This window comes from Carcharhinus amblyrhynchos, chromosome 5 (assembly GCF_965287045.1).
Source record: "Carcharhinus amblyrhynchos chromosome 5, sCarAmb.v2.hapA, whole genome shotgun sequence".
In the NCBI taxonomy this organism is placed as follows: domain Eukaryota; kingdom Metazoa; phylum Chordata; class Chondrichthyes; order Carcharhiniformes; family Carcharhinidae; genus Carcharhinus; species Carcharhinus amblyrhynchos.
The window spans coordinates 15,483,076-15,503,367 of NC_137328.1; the positions used below are offsets into that span (position 1 = coordinate 15,483,076).

Sequence of the window (20,292 nt, forward strand, 5' to 3'; positions counted from 1 at the left end):
GAACGAGAGACGATCTTATTGAAGGAGTTTGATGGGGAGGAAGTCGCCTCTCACTGAACACAGGGTAAGCATGAAACAATACTGGTAAGCAACAAATTTTGTGCTGAATATCTCTTTATCCAGCAGGCACAACAGATGACAAACCCCTCTATCCTCGAGACTGAAAGGTTGCATTGCTGTCTCAGGATTAGAAGGATTTGTCTGCAGTTCTGGATGTTATGTAAAGAGATCGACATTCCACAACAGCCAGAAACTGTCAGTCCAGGAATTGAGGGGTTGCAATGGCTGAAATTGTGGAGGGGCAGAGATGGGGACTAGGTGTTTGGGTGGAGAAAGAGAAAGAATGGTTTCCACTTTTCTCACACTCGTTTCCCTTCTTCACCTACTTCTGGCTGCCTGACTGTTGGAAGTTCTCAGCTGCTGATGTGCAGCCATAAATGAAGATTCTCAACTGACTGGCAGCCAAACTATATACAGTAAATACAACAGCCTGTCTGACATAATCAGATGCAGTCAGAACAGCTTATTATCGAACCACCAGTAGAGAGAGAGTTGGGAGTTTATGCCTATGAAATGTTAGTGATGCAAATGGTTGTGAGACAAGGATAAAAGAGGAGGTCTGTGATAGGGTGAAAGAAGGGAGAGACAAAGACAGTAACTATTCTTCCAGGGCAAAAGAGAACAGTGATGCATAAAAAAAAAACAAGAGGTGCCTAGCGCCTTGCTAACTAAAGAAAAGGAAAGAAAATGGAAGAGGTTAGTTTAAAATTATTGAACTCAATGTCAAGTTTTTAAATGTTGCTCCTCAAACTTACCTTGGACTTCACTAGAACATTGCAGTTATCCTCAGCCCACTGAGGATTGAGGATTAAGGATTTTCTTGCCTAATATCTTCCTTCTTGATCTCAACACTTGCACCTTCATAAACTCCAACTTAATGCTGAAATCTGCAGCTCAAGTCCGCTACTGCACAAAAGCCTACATTCACCAAGATTTCTTGTGCATTATATATCTAAGCTGCAATAAGATAATTTTAAGACCGCCACTCACATTTTCTAATCCTAGCTAGAGAATTTACCTCAAACGTACATTCTAACACAAATGGCTCATGTTTGGAACTCCAGAATATTGCTCATTACCTTTGGATTCTATCAAAGGCCAATATTATTGTTATTAAAATGCTGCTCTCTTGCAGAATTTCATAAAAGCTTTACACTTTGATTCTCTGTTTCTAACTTCAAAAGTTCTGCCTAAAGCTACCTCTTTGCCCAATTCAGTAAACAACCCCACCACTCCCCTTCCAAGTCCCATTACTCTCTTCTCAGAGCCCATGTCACCTCTGCACTCACACTTGAGTGCTTTGTTAATACAAGTATTTAGTTCTCAGGTACAAAAAGACCACAGCCCTGTTAGTACCAATAGGCAGAAAGCAGGACCAAATGATCAACTACAAATCTAGGAATTTTATGATACAAAACATTAGGACAGAATAAGTATTTAGGAAATTCTAAGATAATCAGGCTTTCTGTTTGGTTCTTTGAAAATTAGAAATTTTTGGGTTATGTTTGGGTGTGCTTGCAGAAGGAACAAAGTTAGCATGCAGTTGCAGCAAGCAAATAGAAAGGCAAAGGGCATGTTGGTTTTTACTGCAAAAGGATTGGTGCCCAAGAATGAAGTCTTACTACAGTCATACAGCTTTTTTTAAAAAAAGAAACCTCACTTGGAATACTGAGAGAGATTTTGGCCTCTAAGTTTAAAAAAAGATATATTTGTACAGCTTGTCCCTGTGATGAGAGGCTGTCCTATGAAGAGAGACAAACAAACTGGGTTTATTTTCACTGGAGTTAAGAAGAATGAGAGGAAATCTCATTGAAACCTACAAAATTCTGAAGGGGCTTGATAGGATAGAATGGCAGGGAACAGGTTCATGATCAGGGGCCAATATTTGGGTCTGAGATAGGGAGAAATTTCTTCACTCAAAGGATTTGGAATCTTTGGAATTCTATACACTGAAGCTCGTGAGCATTCAATTATTGAATACATTCAAGGCTGGGATAGATGAGATTTTTGAGGCTTTGGGGAACTAAGGGATATAGGCAGCAGGCAGGAAAATGAGTTAATAGGATCACATATTGAACGGCACAGCCAACTTATATGCACCACATGGTCTATTCCTGCTTCTATATTTTGTGTTGCCGTATTTGTTTGAGTTCAGCAACACCAGCAATAGCTTGTCCCCTATAAATCTAGAGCAAGCATTCCCTGCCCAGTACCTTGGCAATACAAGTACAACTCTGGATAATAAGAGAACAGTTACTCTGTAAACCAGAATGCATCATGTGTTACCAGCTGATTTTCCACTCTTTGAAAAGCAGATTGAATAACACACTTTTACAGCTAGATTTCAGCTTCAAACCAATGTGATTTTTTTCATATACAGATAACTAAACATTAAAGAATGTTACAGTGAAAACATCAATTTCTACTCTCTGCTGTAGTAAATAAACATGGCATTTTCTCTTAAAGTCGAGAAATCTGGTTGTTGCAGCTTCAAGCTAATCCATCTTGCATGATGGTCTTGCACCAAAGCTGAAGGAAAACAGAGGTCCCTAGTCATTGGTTGCTAAATCATGCATAATCTATCAATTTAAAGCACAATACTAGATCGCGAGCCTCTTGCAATGATCCCACATCAACATTGAAACCTCAGCCAGTCTTGATGATGACTGAATGTGATAGACCCAATGAATTAAATAATTATCATTCAAGATAACCATTTGTCGTAAAATAGCTCATGGCTGACCTCAAAGCAACTCTCACAGATATATTGCTGCTGAGAATTTCACCTCTAGCACTATGTAAGGTACAAGCTAAAATAACAGTATTCCAAAAGAACAATATTAAAAACAACATCATTTAACAACACTACAAAACTATTTTTTCAGGACAAGTTCTGCTCAAATTTTCTTAATCACATTACCATTGACCCCCTTTCTACAACTGATTGAGCAAGATGCAATTTTTAGTAGGATTTCTAACAGCAATATGAGTGTAATTTAAAATTCTCACTGATTTCAATGACTGTCAACACAGTGGTTGAGGTACTACAACAGAGTCTGTGTCAGCAGTCAGCGCAGGTTGCAACATCACCATTCCCACACTAATCTGCATATGCCAGGAATCCTAAATTTGCAATCAGCTTCAGAAGATAACTTCTGAGTTAATTGTCAAATCACTGCCCACTCACCCCAAATGCAGCCCTTTCTATCCAATTAATAACTTGGACAAGTTTATTTATTGTCACAAATAGGATTACATTAACACTGCAATAAAGTTACTGTGAAAAATCCCCTGATGGGAAGTGAATGTACTATTGCCAAGTTTGCAGATGACACAAAAATAGGTGGGAAGACAAGTGGTGAGGATGACAGTCTACAAGTGAGATATAGACAGGTTAAGTGATTGGGTGAAAACTTGCAGATGGAATATAATAGAACATAGAACATAGAACATTACAGCGCAGAACAGGCCCTTCGGCCCACGATGTTGCGCCGACCAGTTACAAAAACAATGACCCACTAGCCTATACCAATCCCTTTTTGTCCATAAACCTATCCAGAGATCTCTTAAACGCCCCCAAACTAGACGCATTTACAACTGCAGCAGGCAGGGCATTCCAATCCCTCACCACCCGCTGGGTAAAGAACCTACCCCTGACATCCGTCCTGTAGCTACCCCCCCTTAATTTAAAGCCATGCCCCCTCGTGCTAGCTTTCTCCATCCGAGGAAAAAGGCTATCACTATCCACCCTATCTAAACCTCTAATCATCTTATATGTTTCAATAAGATCCCCTCTTAGCCGCCTTCTTTCCAACGTAGGAAAATGTGAAGTTATGTACTTTGGTAAGTAGCTTAAAGGAGCTAAGTATTATTTAAATGGAGGGATTTAGTGGTCCTCGTGCATAAATCACAAAAAGTTAGCATGCAAGTTCAGCAGGTAATTGGGACGGAAAATGAAATGGTCTCCTTTCTTTCAAAAGAAATGGAGCACAGAAATAGGGAAGTCTTGCTAAAACTGTAGACTACACCTGGAATAACATGAATCATTTTGATCCTCTTATCTAAAGAAAGTTATACTGGGATTGGGGGCAGTCCAGAGAAGGTTCAGTAGATTGATCCCAGGATGGGAGAGATTTTCTTGTGAGGACAGGTTGAGTGTCCAGTCATTGGAATTTAGAAGAAAGAGAGGCAACTTTACTGAGACATATAGGATTCTCAGGGGACTTGACAGGGTAGATGCTTGTAGAGCATCTAGGACCAGAGGGCAGAATGTCAAGAGTAAGGATTTGCCCACTTAAGACCAAGGTGAGGAGGAATTTCTTCTCAGAGGGTAGTGAATTTATAGAATTCTTTATTGCAGTGGCTGGGTCATTAACTATAAAAATCTGCCTACCTCGCCCTTGAGTAATCAGTATGGGAATCAAAGGATATGGGGGTAAGGCAGGAAAGTGGAGTTAAGGATTATATCAGATCAGTCATGATCCCATTGAATGACAGAGCAGACCCGAGGGGCCAAACAGCCTACTTCTGCTCCGACGTCTTATGGTCTAAGGTGCTAGTTTGTGGAGTGCACAATGTGAAATCTTCAGCAACCAACCTGTTTGGTTGAAGCTTGTGATCCTTCTGTTGAGGAAGCAATGTTGGTCTTACATTACATGCTGTTTCTACCAATAATTAATCCAAATTGCAAACTCAATACAGATATAAAGGTACATTTTTGTCACACAAGATTATTCCCAACAAACTGAACAAAGCCATTAGAGTTACTGTGATGGTGATTAAACAATTATCAATAGATGTCATATCAGATTCTCAGCATACACTCAATGAATCTTCTCATGAGTTTACCAGCTAATACTGAGATACAGGACATTAAAATGCATAAGGACATAAGAAATAGGAGCAGGAGTAGGCCATCTAGCCCTTCGAGCCTGCCCCGCCATTCAATAAGATCATGGCTGATCTGTCGTGGCTCAGTTCCACATTCCCGCCCTCTCCCCATAACCCTTAATCCCCTCTCTTATCAAAAACCCATCAACCCGCATCTTAAAAATATTTAGCGAGGTAGCCTCCACCACTTCAATGGGCAGAGAATTCCAGGGATACACCACCCTTTGAGTGAAGAAGTTCCTCCTCAACTCCGTTCTAAACCGCCCCCCCCTTTATCTTGAGGCTGTGCCCTCTAGTCCTACTGTCCTTTCTGAGCGGGAAGAGTCTCTCCACCTCTATCCTATCCATCCCATTCATCATCTTATACGTCTCAATGAGATCTCCCCTCATTCTTCTAAACTCTAACGAGTACAAGCCTAGTTTATTCAGCCTCTCCTCGTAGCTCAACCCCCTCAACTCCGGCATGCAACAGTATATGGAACTGTTTAGAAGGTTGGAGGCCAAGTTAGGCTTAAAAAATACTTTCTTGGATTGAGGTAATGTTGCCCAGGGATCAGCAATGATGTACAAGATGCTCTCTCTCATCTTATTTATTTATGCATATAAAAATGGATTATGAAATAGAGGGAAGGCTATCAATGTTTACAGACATATTAAACTAGGAGTTACAGTGAATATGAAGGAACAAACTCGCAAGGAAGTTACAGAGAGGTGCAGGAATTAGAGCGTTAAAATGTGAACTTTTAATTAGCAGTAACTGCTAGGATGTCAGAAGTGTAAAGAGCAGAGAGGGCATGAATTCCTGAAGCGTGTTCAGGAATTTTTTCTGCAGTGCAATGAGAAAGACACTGCCACACCTGGTTCTTGCCAAGTGGATCAAGTGTTAGCAGCAGAGCACATAGGGGACAGTGATCATTGTATCATAAGGTTTAAATTAGATATGGAAAGGTCAAACAATCCAGAATAAGAATGATTAACTATGGGGAAAGCTAACTTCAATGGGATGATAATGGATCAGATCCCAGTTGACCTAGGATAAAGATTGGCAAGTAAAATGGCATCTAAACCACAGGTTGTCTTCAGAGAGATAATTTGGGAACAGTCAAAGTATATTGCTACCAAGTGGAAAGGCACAGCCAACAAATCCAGAGCTCAAAGGATGACAAAAGAGATAGAAGTATAAAAGATATACTTAAAATAGATGTCAGGTAGACAACAGAACTGAGAACCAAGCTGAATATAGAAGGTTCAGAGGGGAAGTAAAAACAAATGAAAGAGTAAAAGAAAAGAGACTAGCAGTTAATATTAAAAGAAATCCAAACGTCTTCTATAAGCATATAAATAGCATAACAGCAATAAGAGAGTAGTGGTGTCAACTAGGGACAAAAAAATGGGATATATGTATGAAGGCAAGAGGCCGAGTCAGGTATTAAACACATTGGGTGGGATTTTATGGCCTTGGTCAGGTGAGAGCAGAAATTCCCACCTGAGGTCAATGGAGATTTCCGTTATTTGACTCTCGCCCGTGCTGATTCTGTGGCGGGCAAGATGGTAGAGCCTTTATACTTGTCTTTATCGAGGAACAAAATCTTGCAGAGTCGTAGTGAAACAGGTGGTAATTCAGAGAGTCGAAGGGTTTAACATTGATAAACAGATGATATTAAATGAGGTGTCTGTACTTAAAATTGAAGGGACAACAGGACTGGATGAGATGCATCCAAGAATACTCAGGCAAATGAAAATAGATTATACAGTCCACAGTGGCCATCATTATCCAAATTTTCTTAAGACTCAGGAATTGTGCCCGAGAACTGGAAAAATTACAAATATTACACTCTCGTTTAAAATGGTGTAGAAAAGCTCAGCACCTACTGGTCTGTTTAATCTCAGTGATGGGGAAGCTTCTAGAAATGATCACTTGGGCAAATGTGTGTTAAGAAATCCATGCTGACTTTCCTTAAGAGCAAATCATAGTTTTTTGATAAGGCAGAGAAGGTTGATGAGCATAATGCTGTTGATGTGATGTGCAATGGAACTTCCATAAGACAGTTGGAGAAGTGCCACTGAACAGACTTGTAACTCAGAATAAAAGGGACAATGACACATGGTTACGAAGTTGGCTGGAAACAGAGTGGTGGTTAATGGGTGTTTTTGCAGGTTAGAGGAAGATTTGCAGAGGCACACCCAGGACACAATGTCGATGCCTTCGCTCTCCCTACAGTATAGGCAATGCGGGTACAGGACACAATTTCAAAGCCTGCAGGCAATATAAAAATTGGAAGCATTGTGAACTGTGAAGAGGATAGTGCAGAACTTCAAAATAACAGGCAGACTGGTGGAGATAAAGTTTAATAAGAAATAAGAACATAAGAAATAGGAGCAGGAGTAGGCCATCTGGCCCTTCGAGCCTGCCCCGCCATTCAATAAGATCATGGCTGATCTGTCGTGGCTCAGTTCCACTTTCCCGCCCTCTCCCCATAACCCTTAATCCCCTCTCTTATCAAAAACCCATCAACCCGCTTCTTAAAAATATTTAGCGAGGCAGCCTCCACCACTTCAACGGGCAGAGAATTTCAGATATTCACCACCCTTTGAGTGAAGAAGTTCCTCCTCAACTCCGTTCTAAACCGCCCCCCCTTTATCTTGAGGCTGTGCCCCCTAGTCCTACTGTCTTTTTTGAGCGGGAAGAGTCTCTCCACCTCTATCCTATCCATCCCATTCATCATCTTATACGTCTCAATGAGATCTCCTCTCATTCTTCTAAACTCTAACGAGTACAAGCCTAGTTTATTCAGCCTCTCCTCATAGCTCAACCCCCTCAACTCCGGTATCAGCCTAGTAAACCTCCTCTGCACTCCCTCCAAGGCCAAAATATCCTTGCGCAGGTGCGGCGCCCAAAACTGCACACAGTACTCCAGCTGCGGCCTCACCAATGCCCTATACAGCTGCAGCAAGACCTCCCTACTTTTATATTCAATCCCCCTCGCTATGAAGGCCAGCATCCCATTCGCCTTCCTGACCACCTGCTGCACCTGCAGGCTGGGTTTTTGCGACTCATGCACAAGGACCCCGAGGTCCCTCTGCACCGTCGCCTGCTGCAGTTTTTCGCCACGTAATGCAGAGAAGAATGGAGTAATTCATTGTGGTAGGAAGAATGAGGAGACACAATATAAAATTAAGAGTACAATTCCAAATGGGGTGCAGAAGGACCTGGATGATCACGTGCATAAGTCACTGCAGAACAGGTTGAGAGCACAATTAATAAAGCATACAGCATCCTAGGCTTTATTAACAGAGGCAGATATAAAAACAAGATTAATATAATATAAACTTGTCAGGAAGTGTCAGTTTAATATAAACTTGTCAGGAATGCTGACACAGCCTCAACTGGTTTAATGCATCTTCAGGAAAGAGGTGAAAGGATTAAAGAGAATAAAGAAAAAAATTATGAAAACTGTCCCAGGGATGAGGAGAGTTGAGTGGGTGGCAATTTGGTGGAAGTATTCAAAATTGAGGGGGTGGGTGGTGGTGGTGGTTCTGCATAGAATAAGTAGATATGTTCCCATTGGTGGTAGGATCGGAAACAAAGGCATAGATTTAAGGCAATGGCAAAGAATCAAATGCTGGCATGAGGAAAAACACAGTAAGAAGTCTGACAACACCAGGTTTAAGTCAAACCGATTTATTTGATAGTAAACTCAAGCTTTTGAGGTTTCTCTCTTCGTCAGGTGAATGGAGAGTTCTGGCCTCAGACAGTGCATATAATAGCACAGACAGTTTACAGATTACTGATTCACCTGACGAAGAGGGAAACCTCGAAAGCTTGTGAGTTTACTATCAAATAAATCGGTTGGACTTAAGCCTGGTGTTGTCAGACTTCTTACTGTGTTTACCCCAGTCCAACGCCAGCATCTCCACATCATGAGGAAAAACACTCATGGAGAATAGTTAGTATCTGGAATACAATGCCTTACAATATGGTGGAGTCAGGTTCAGTCAAAGCATTCAAGAGGGAACAATAACGTGCAGGGCTACAGGGGGGAAGGCAGGGTGCGAGACGGGGGGTAAATTGCTCCCAAGGAGAACTGGCACAGGCACAAGTGGCTGGACAGCCTCCTTCTGTACTGTAATAATTGTGATTGTGAAGGAGAGTGCAACCAAATTATACAAGTGGCAAAATAATGGCAGATGCAATTTTTGTAACAAATTGAGAGACAATATCTATAAACTTACTAGACAGAATGTGGCTAATAAAGATATTTTAGGTCATCTAAGCTTGGGTCTCCACTAGAAGTAATCCAAAATAATTAAGTCCAAAAAAAATCAAGACGGAAAATAAAGAGGAGCTGGCCAGCAAACATAACAATTCATTAGGATCACATGCAGGATGAGATAACTTGGTTATGAAGATGCACCAAAGTTGAACTAATCAATCTGGAGACAAGACTGAAGATTAACATTTCTTCCGAGCCAAAGGGTGGCTCATCCCTGTATACCATTTCTTTAGCAAGGCATTTAGACATCACCCCAGATAGGCTTCTGACTCCATTATAGAACTTAGAACCTCCTGACTCAGAAGAATTCTACAACACTGGCATTTTGTTAAAAGTAAATCTGTAAAAATCTTCAACAGGTCGCTCGAATGCAAAATGTAGTGCAACTGAAGGTCAGAGATGTAAAATAAATTGATAATCTTTAAAATCAAGATACAGTATGTGTTGGGGGAAGCAAGGATATTAAAGGCATGGAGTAAACACAAGAAACTGAGGTTAAAAATACCAATGCACAAACAAAAACAGAAAATGCTGGAAAATCTCAGCAGGTCCGACTGCATCTGAGGAATGAACTAATGCTTCAAGTCTGCATGACTCTTCAAAGGGTCACCCTGACCTAATGTTAGCTCTGTTCTCTCCACAAATGCTGTCAGACCTGCTGAGATTTTCCGGCACTTGCTGATTTTGTTTCAGATTCCAACTTCCGCAATGATTTGTTTTTATCTTAAAAATTACAGCTGCCATGCCAAACAAAATAGCAAAGGAGACAGCTTGGATTGAATAGACTATTTGTGTGTCCATAAATATGGCTAGAATTTGTTACAGCTGTTTAAGTGCCGATTTGATTTTCTTTACAAATGTGTCTCTTTTCTGAAGGTGACATTTGTGCTGAGTTAATATTCCACGTGTCAGCAAACCTCTGGCATCTCATCCAAGTGGCTGTGCCTTGGACCTTTATGGCTTCATTATCCAATACACTTGCTGTTTGACGCCATCTCCAAATTCTATTAAAGTGAATCTTCTTTTTTTGTCAGCGTAAATCTTCAAGTAATCCAAAGGATTCCCAAGTGATATTTCGCACTGCTTTATAACTGTCGCCAGCCAGACCCTCTTATCTAGGAATACACAAGAGAGATACCCACCTTCTGAACAGAAACAAAAATGTCTAGATCCACATAAGAGTGTTCCCGGGTAAATATAAACTCAATAGCAATAGCTTTTGCTGAACCGCTTCATGGTTCTAGCCAAGTCAACCACTGTTAAACCGATTACAAAATTATAATATTTACATATCCTGCATCAAATGTAGAAAAACATCCCAACATTACATCTATAAGTACATCAAACACTGGTTCAATGTGCTCTCTGGTGATAAACTGGAACCAGCAAAATGATGCACTTGCAGCTGTCACTTACAGCCGTTCATTGAATAAACACATTCAAGAGGTCAAATGCCTATTTTCTATCGGCGTGACATGGATGAATGAAACAGACGTGGTTATAACAATGAATCCCTAACACACCATGCCAAATATTAAATAAATTGAGCAAAAAAAAAACTGACTTTTACTTGTTTTACATATCTTTTCATTTTCCTACAAAATAGAAAACCAGAGAGGCCACTAACCAGACTTGTGCTTTTTGTGTTTTGTTTTCTTTTTTATCAATAGGGATTTCTTCTGGATTCCTGGTTTCCGAATCTTCATTGGATTTTGACAAACCATATCTGGCCTCAACTGTGAAACTTTACTCACAGCATCTTTCAGTTTCTTTTTCTTCTTCTTCTTTTTCTTGACATGGAGCTTAACTATCTCGAGATCCTCAATTTTCCCCAAGAAATGCTTTGCAGAAATATTATTTATTTTACCAACCAGACAGCTTACGTCCAAATTTTCAGAATGGCTTCCATTAATGAGTGTTTTGCAACTTTTGATTGCCTTCTCACTCAATGGTTTCACACCCTTTCTTAGTTCAGGGTCATCTGTACAAAATTCCCCATTTTCAGTTATTCTAATTTCTCCTGGGCTAAGAGGTTCCCCATACCCCACAACCTCTCCAGGGCTAGCAGGCTTCACTAAGTTTTCTTTACATGAACCAACATTTTCTTTTTTCACTGCTGAAGTTCTATGGATTTTACATTCACAGTTGAATTTTATTTCAGCTTCACCTTCACCTTCTTGAGAAAGAAACTGGGAATTGGATTCCACTTTTAAATACAAATCCTCCAGGTCACTACAGTCAAGTCCTTCACTGAACTTTTTAGAATCTGTTGTTGTTTTGGTAGTGGGTTCCTTTTTATTACTTTTTGGATTCTCATGATTTTCAGAAGAAAGTCCACTTTTTGCCTCCCCTGATCTCTGTTGTGACATTCTGTGGATTTTGATAGTCGGAATAGGAAATTCAGGGGGCGGAAGAGGAGATTGCTTGTAAATCCGTAAGTCTGCACCACAAAACTGCGGGAAATGGACATAGGCATTCTCATGTGAATCATATCCCAGTATCACTTCCCTGCACTCATGGATTGGCTGCCCCAAAACTGCATCCTGGACCTCTTTCTGAGTTTCATACACATAATCACACAAGCCTTTCAATAACCAAACTCGTTTGTAAAATGGTAACTGGTGGAAGGCTTTTATTTCCAGAGGACTAGTTTCCCCCAGAACACAGAAAAACTGTGGGCTGAGGCCCAGTTTCTCCGCATGTAGGTTATGGTTTTCTGCTTGGCTGACCACAGCATACCAATGAAGTACTCTTCGTTTCAGTGCAGCTTCCCACATTTTGTAGGGCAATGGCGGCTTCCGGTGCAAAGTTGCTCGACGATGGTGAGGGCTCAGTAAAGAAGTCATTATCTTAGCCAGAAAACCACTACACTGGGGCATTAGAAGGCAACGTTCAAGGTCAAAATAGACAATTTCAGGCAAATTAAGGATCTGCTGAGCCAGACACAGAAAATGACCAATGGCAGGAATCTCCCAAAGTGTCTCCATGCGAGTAGGTTCAGCCAGGGCTCGTAGATTCTTCTCCCATTCTTCAATCTCTTTTTGGACAGCTTCTTCTGCCTCTTTCCTCTCTTGTTCACGCAATCTGAAAAATAAAAAACCACCACATTAGATCAACAAATGAAGATACCCATAGTTTGTTGCTTGATAATAGAATTTGAACAAAAAGAGACATATGCTTGAAGCTTTTCATCTTGCACTCATCAGAACAGAATCAAAAATACCAAACTTCACAACAGCAATAACTTACACTGCATGAGTAAAGGATGCCGATTGTTTGAAAGTCTCTGGATGAGGTATTGCCATGGAGAATGCACCAGGGATTTACTGTCCCTACTCCTTTTGTTTCATCCAAAGACTGCACATTAGCTGGACTTGTTTTTTTTATAAGGACAGATCCCCAATGTATGAATTATATAGCTTCTAGTAAGTTTTGACTAGAACTGAGAACACATTAGGTGTGATTGCACAATGCGATTATGCAGCAAATTCTGTGCAAAGTGCAATCATCTGGCTCACAATGTGGCTAATGTATGCTTGCTACAAGCTAAATATATTCATACTCAGGGACGTGTTCTCTGCAAGCAGGAAGAATGTGTCCAGGCAGCATTCTTCTTTGAATTAAACAAAAGCATGGGTGCCAGTAGTTTCCTGGTGCATTCTCCGTGGTAACACATTGACAGAATCAACTTGCCAACCAGTATTCTTTTTTCATGTAGTGCTAATTGTTGTTGCCTTTGAACTTTGCCACTCTTGCAGGTTTCCTGATGAGTAAAGATGCAAAGCTTCAGCAGCATGTCTTTTTTCAGCAATACTCTCAAATATCTACAGTTCCATAATATGCATCTTACCATAACTCGGAAATTCAAGAAATGCATCTATTAACTTCTAAAACAGGTTTAGCATTTCAAGCGGGATTCGAGCAATATGTGATGATTAACCCATGCTTTAAGGGCAATTAGGAATGGGCAACAATTTCTCACCTTGCCAATTCCACCCACATTCCATGAATAAGAACAAACTTCCAGAATTTTAAGAATTCAGCATGCTGATTGTTAGTTATCTATTTAAAAACTTTGTATTATTGCACTTATAAATCTTTTCCCAGAACTAAATACTGCCAGCATTTCTTTTGCAAATTAAGTGCTATTACATGATGGTACAGCCGGAAGTAACCATAAAGTGAACCACAACCCTAGCTATGGTTATATTCACAGATGGTGTCACAAAATAGGTTAAAGAGCAAGTTGCATATTTCTCCACATAACACACACTCCAACAAATCCACTAGTTAAAACAAAAATGAAAATAATTAAATAGCATCAGCGTTGCTTTGAATTGAAATAGATTACACCATAAGATGGAGGGATAGGATGCAAGTTTTCAGCTAAAATCCCCCACAACAATACTGCTCTCATTCACACCATCAGGCAAGGCAATAAACAGGTACTTCTGAACCTGGGCCAAACTTCTAATGGCTAATACAGCTTGTTTCATGAACTTTCTAAGAGTTAAGTTCAGGTACCATTGTCTTTTTACCATCACGACAATCAAGAACAGAGACAAAGAAAGTGATATAAATTTTATTCCCCATTTTGTTTGCCCATCACGTTTACCATTAAATTACCCTTGCAGTAATGTTTGGATTTTAATTTTCGCTGTTTAGCTTCATTTGGAAATTCTGGCGTTTCCAAATAGGATTGTAGTTTTGAAATAGTACTTTTAAATAAATCACAAGTAGTTATGCACTGGTTCATTCAAAATATTTTAAATGTTCACATTTAATTAAAATTATTCACAAAAAATAATTATTCAAACACATGGTCTTATAAATAAATCTACTTGTATATATTTTAGTTAATAATAAACTACTCATCCAAGTATGGGATTTTTAGAAGTGTGCTTTTAAGTGCCCATTTTTATTAAGTACCTTTCCTTCTCTAGCTGTCACCACTGCTTCAATCATTTAAAATTTGAGCTTGGTATACAACAAAACTGATTAATTTTAGATAATTAATACTATTTGAATGTAAATTACATGCAGGATAAATGTTAAGAGTTATGCAAATGAGTGCTCCAGGAGAAAAGGCAGATAGTGAGACACCACTGTAATAGTGTGTTGGGGAACAGGCTATAAACAGGGTTATTGTGATTAACAAAGTGGAACTGGAGAGGCCAATCTAACAATCAGAGCAGGCAATCTGTCTGACAGTTCCTTGCAGCGTGCAGAGTTGGCAAAAAAAAATGAAATATTCCAATGCCAATCTCATTACTCAAGATTTCAATTTAGAAAGTCTTTTTTTCACCATCATTATCTGATCTGTATTAACACAGAAGCCAGAGATGTGATTCATGCTTGTGAAGACACAAACTTAAATTAATTATATTCTCCAAAACAGGCTTGGAATATGAAAAAAATCTTGCATTGTTCAAGAAAACCTTTAAATGTTGCTCAAATTAAATAGGTCAGACATTATAAAATGAAAAATAAAATATTCCCACTTTTCAAATCCACTGCTTTCCAAATTTCCACTTATCACACAATGCTGCCGCTGACATATGACCGCAACAGAACTTCAAGCAACTCACTTGTTTTTGCCTCTGATTTACCTTTTCACTCTGCCAATCAGAAAATGCCTTGCATTGATGGTAAGTAGGTGCTCGTTTTTAACTGTCGAAAGCCTGCCTTTTCACACAACTCTTTCCTCCTTACCCTTCCAGTTAAGAACTAAAGCGCACTCACCTCAGCCACTGGCTTCCACAGGGGAGACTAAGTAATTTAAACTCTCAGCTTTGCATGGTCACAAAAAAAAACAGTCTTGCAAAGTTGTTCACTACTACATTTGCACCGCTGCTAACCATAAACAGCAGAATACATTTGCAAGCGATTTGTTTAGAGTGACTTTTTATAAAGTCAGCCAGATCAAAGTTCTGCAATCCTACCATATTAGTAATGAATGGCGGTGAGCAATTTAAAAAAAAATGGGAGAAAGGACCTCCATAAATATCCTAGTCTCAATGATGGTGGAATCCAGCATTTGAATAATTTGCATCCATCTTCAGTCAGAAATGCCAGAATGGGTAATCCATGTTGTCTCAAGATCCTCAACATCACAGCAGTTGATTCCATTTACTCCACATGATATTGAGAAATGGTTGAGAGCACTGGATGCATCAAAAATTGTATGCCCCGACAACAACAGCGATAGTGAAGTCCTGTGCTCAATAATCAGCTGCACCTATAACTAAGCTGTTTCAGTACAGTAACACTGGAATCTACAAGACAATGTGGAAATTTGATCAGATATGTCCTGTTCACAAAAAGCAGGATCAATCCAATCCGACTCACCCATACCACAAAGATCTATCACAATCACGAAAGAAATATGGATAGGACATCCACAGTGGCAGTTATTCACTGACCTGTTCAGCTTCCAGCAGGATCACATGGCTCCAGACTTCATCATAGCCTTGATTTAAACATGGCCAAAGGAGCTGAATTCCAGAAATGAAGTAGGAGTGACTTGCCTGTGATATCACAGCTGTATTGGAAAAGAATTCTAGCAAATTTGAAGTTAATGGGAATCAGGGGGAAAATTCTTCAATGGCTGGATTCATTTAGAGCACAAAGGAAGATGGTTGTGGCTGATGGATCAAATCATCCCAGTGCCAGCTGCAGGAGATCCTCAGGGTAGGGTGCTAGGCCCAACCATCTTCCACTGCTTCAATCAATGACCTTCCTGCCATTGTTCAGATGAAGGCAAACCGAATGGTTTCTTCTTTCTGCTGAACTAGTTTAGCACCCTATGAACTGAAACCCATTTTCTTCTTCATACCAATCTTTGAGCCCCTAAAGAATGAAAAACTAATCTAAACACATTTACTTAAGAATTATTTGATTATATTCCAAATGACCATGGTCTTGAGATAGTTGTTGTACACTACATGTTTCACAACCCCCACCTGGACACCAAGTCCTCAATGTCGTAGTATCATAGAATCCCTACAGTGCAGGAGGCCGCCATTTGGCCCATCGAGTCTGCACTGACCACAATCCCACAAAGGTCCTATTCCTGTTTCCCCACATATTTACCCTCCTAGTCCCTCTGACGTTATGGGGCAATCAAGGCCAATCAACCTAAGCCACACATCTTTGGACTGTGGGAAGAGACCAGAGCACCCAGAGGAAACCCACACAGACACAGGGAGAATATGCAAACTCCACACAGTGACCTGAGGCTGGAATTGAACCCAGGTCTCTGGCGCTGAGAGGCAGCAGTGCTAACCATTGTGTCACCATGCTGTCCCACTTCAGATTCTTGGGTAGCATTCAAAGGCAAGTTCAGATAATCTTGAAACTGTACTAAAGAGAAAGAACTAAACTAGTGACACCTATAAGCCCCCACTCAGCTGTATGGTCTTGTACTATACCAAGAGTATTTACCAACTGGTTCATTTGAAAATTCACTATAAATTTGCGCTTTACTTTAAAAATACAATTGATAATCTTTGAAATTTTTACAACTTCTGTCTCTTTTTCTCTTAAGCTGGGTCTTTAACTGTAATTGTGTGTTTTGTTAATGGGGGCAGACAATACTAGATTTCTGCCACTAGGTGTCATTTGAGCAACTTGGGTTGTAATCACAAGGCACACCAATAATGGAAATTCAAATATCAATGTAGATACAAGTGAAGCTTACACAAATGTGAAAAAAACAAGCAAATCCTTTGTGCTCCTATTCAATATGTACTTAAGCTTATTTCCATAGAAGAGAATCCTAACAGTGCAGAAGGAGGAGGCCATTCAGCCCATTGAGCGTGCACCAACAACAATCCCACCCAGGCCATTGACTCTGCTGGTCTCCCTCACACGAAGGGACAATTTAGCCTGGCAAATCAACCTAACCCACACATGTCTGGAGCATGGGAGGAAACTGGAGCACCCAGAGGAAGCCCATGCAAACATGGGGAGAACATGCAAACTCCGCACCATCACCCAAAGCTATAATTGAATACCAATCCTGACGCTACGAGACAGCAGTGCTAACTACTGTGCCACCACGTAAACTAATAAGACTAAATGGAAGACGTAGGATAGCCAGGTGTATGATTGTGAAGAAACTGTGCAAGGCATTGTGGATCTTGTAATCCACTGCACTCAAAATCCTGCCCTGATTGATCAATGTTGACAGAAATTATGAATTTGGACATTATTGTGTAATTCAAGTAATGATAGGAAAGCGTACCCAGGTTACAATCTTAGGATAACGGAGCAGAGAGAAATACGAATAGTTTAAATCACGAGGCAAAAATGAACTGGGCAATGTTAAAGTTGAGGTAACTAACCACCTTTATTGTTTGAATACAATTTCACACAGGTGAAATATTGGTTTAATGTCTAGAACTAGGACGAATTTTCCTCCTTATTGAAAACAAGCAGATCACACTTGAATGGGAAAGTACTGGTTGTCCAGTATGGGTTTGATCTGTACAGATCAGGATATTTCCAGATGTGATCCTGTTCAATGTTGTGGTAGCTAATCCCAGTAAAAAGTCTCACAGCACTAGTTTACAAGTCCAATAGGTTTATTTGGTAGCAAAAGCCACTAGCTTTCGGGCCTCTGACCCTTCATCAGGAGGGGATGTAAAGACACACACTCAGTTTACAGAATACTGATTAGAATGCAGGTTTTTAAACCTAATCAAGTCTTAAGGGTGCAGACAATGTGAGTGGAGATAGCATTAAGCATAGGTTAAAGAGATGTGAATTGACTCCAAACGGGACAGTGTGAGATTTTGCAAGCCCAGGCAAGTCATGGGGGTTACAAATACTGTGACTTGAACCCAAGATCCCAACTGAGGTGTCATCATGCGCGCGGAACTTGGCCATCAGTTCCTGCTCAACGATCTGTGCTGTCGTGTGTCGTGAAGGCCACCATCGAGAACACTTACCCGAAGATCAGAGGCCGAACGTCTGTGACCGCTGAAGTGTTCACCAACAGGAAGGGAACAGTCTTGCCTGGCGATTGTCGAGCGGTGTTGTAATGTTTGCATGGAGTCCCCAATCTACCATGCCTCAGGACATCCTTTCCTGCAGTGTATCAGGTAGACAACGTTGGCCGAGTTGCAAGAATATGTATCATGTACCTGATGGATGATGTTCTCACGTGAGATGATGGCATCCGTGTCAATGATCCGGCATGTCTTGCAGAGGTTGCTGTGGCGTCATGGTCACTGTTGTCCTGAAGGCTGGGTAATTTGTCGCAGACAATGGTCTGTTTGAGATTGTGCGGTTGTTTGAAGGCAAGAAGTGGGGGTGTGCAGATTGCCTTGGCGAGATGTTCGTCTTCATCAATGACATGTTGAAGGCTCCGGAGAAGATGTCACAGCTTCTCTGCTCTGGGGAAATACTGGATGACAAAGGGTACTCTGTCCACTGTGTCCCGGTGTTTGCCTTCTGAAGAGGTAGATGCAATTATTAGCTGTGGCGCGTCGAAACTGTCGATCAATGAGTCGAGTGCCATATCCTGTTCTTATGAGGGCATCTTTCAGTGTCTGCAGGTGTCTGTTACGATCCTCCTCATCTGAGCAGATCCTGTGTATATGGAGGGCTTGTCGGTATGGGATGGCTTCTTTAATGTGTTTAGGGTGCAAGCCCGCAGATAACCTCACAATACTCCACTCCTTCAGCTTCCACCCTAAACACATTAAAGAAGCCACCCCCTACAGACAAGCCCTCCATATACACAGAATCTGCTCAGATGAGGATCGTAACAAACACCTCCAGACGCTGAAAGATGCCCTCATGAGAACGGATGTGGCACTCAACACATCAAACGACAGTTCCGATGCACCACAGCCAAAAATCGCACCTACCTCCTCAGAAGACAAACATAGGACACAGTGGACAGAGTACCCTTCATCATCCAGTACTTCCCCAGAGTGGAGAAACTATGACATCTTCTCCGGAGTCTTCAACATATCATTGATACAGACACGAACATCTCACCAAGGCCATCCCCACACCCTCACTTCTTGCCTTCAAACAACTGCACAATCTCAAACAGACCACTGCCCGCAGCAAACTAGGTAAAAAGTCTGACAGGTTTAAGTCCAACCGATTTATTTGATAATAAACTCACTAGCTTTTGAGTTAGCCCCTTCATCAGGTGACCTTCGTCAGACTTTTTAACTGTGTTTACCCCAGTCCAACGCCGGCACATCCACATTGCAGCAAACTACCCAGCCTTTGGAGAAGAGTGACCACGACACCACTCAGCAACCTCTGCAAGACATGCCAGATCAACACGGATGCATCATCTCATGTGAGAACACTATCCACCATGTACCTGGTACATACTCTTGCAACTCAGCCAACATTGTCTACCTGATATGCTGCAGGAAAGGATGTCTTGAGGCATGGTACATTGGGCAGACCATATGACAATGGATGAATGAACACTGCTCAACATCACCAGGCAAGACTGTTCTCTTCCTGTTGGCGAACACTTCAGCAGTCACGGGCATTTGGCCTCTGATCTTCCGGTAAGCGTTCACCAAGGCGGCCTTCACGATACATGACAGCGCAGAGTCGCTGAGCAGAAACTGATAGCCAAGTTCCACACACAAGCCTCAATTGGGATCTTGCGTTCATGTCACACTATTCGTAACCCACGTGACTTGCCTGGGCTTGCAAAATCTCACTTACTGTCCTGTCTAGAGACAATACACATCTCTTTAAACTATGCTTAATGCTTTCTCCACTCAATTGTCTGCATCTTTAAGACTTGATTTAAGACCTTTAAGACTTGCATTCTAAATCAGTATTCTGTAAACTGAGAGTGTGTCTTTACATTTCCTGTTTGTGATAACTCTCCACTCACCTGACGAAGGGTCAGAGGCCCGAAAGCTAGTGGCTTTTGCTACCAAATAACCTGTTGGACTTTAACCTGGTGTTGAGACACTTCTTACTGTTTACCCCAGTCCAACGCCAGCATCTCCACATCATTAGGTAATCTGAGTCAGAAAAGTATAAATGGCTCCAGCTTGGAAAGGGAAAAACAAAACAA

General features: G+C 40.9%; 1 protein-coding gene across 1 annotated transcript in view; it reads right to left on the bottom strand.

Moving 5' to 3' along the window:
• brd10 (bromodomain containing 10) overlaps positions 1-20,292 on the bottom strand; it is an 84,050-nt gene that overhangs the window by 26,745 nt on the left and 37,013 nt on the right. The window contains exon 3 of the mRNA XM_080188490.1: positions 10,852-12,308. Coding sequence (XP_080044616.1) covers positions 10,852-12,308 — 1,457 coding nt within the window. The remainder of the gene's footprint in view (positions 1-10,851; positions 12,309-20,292) is intronic.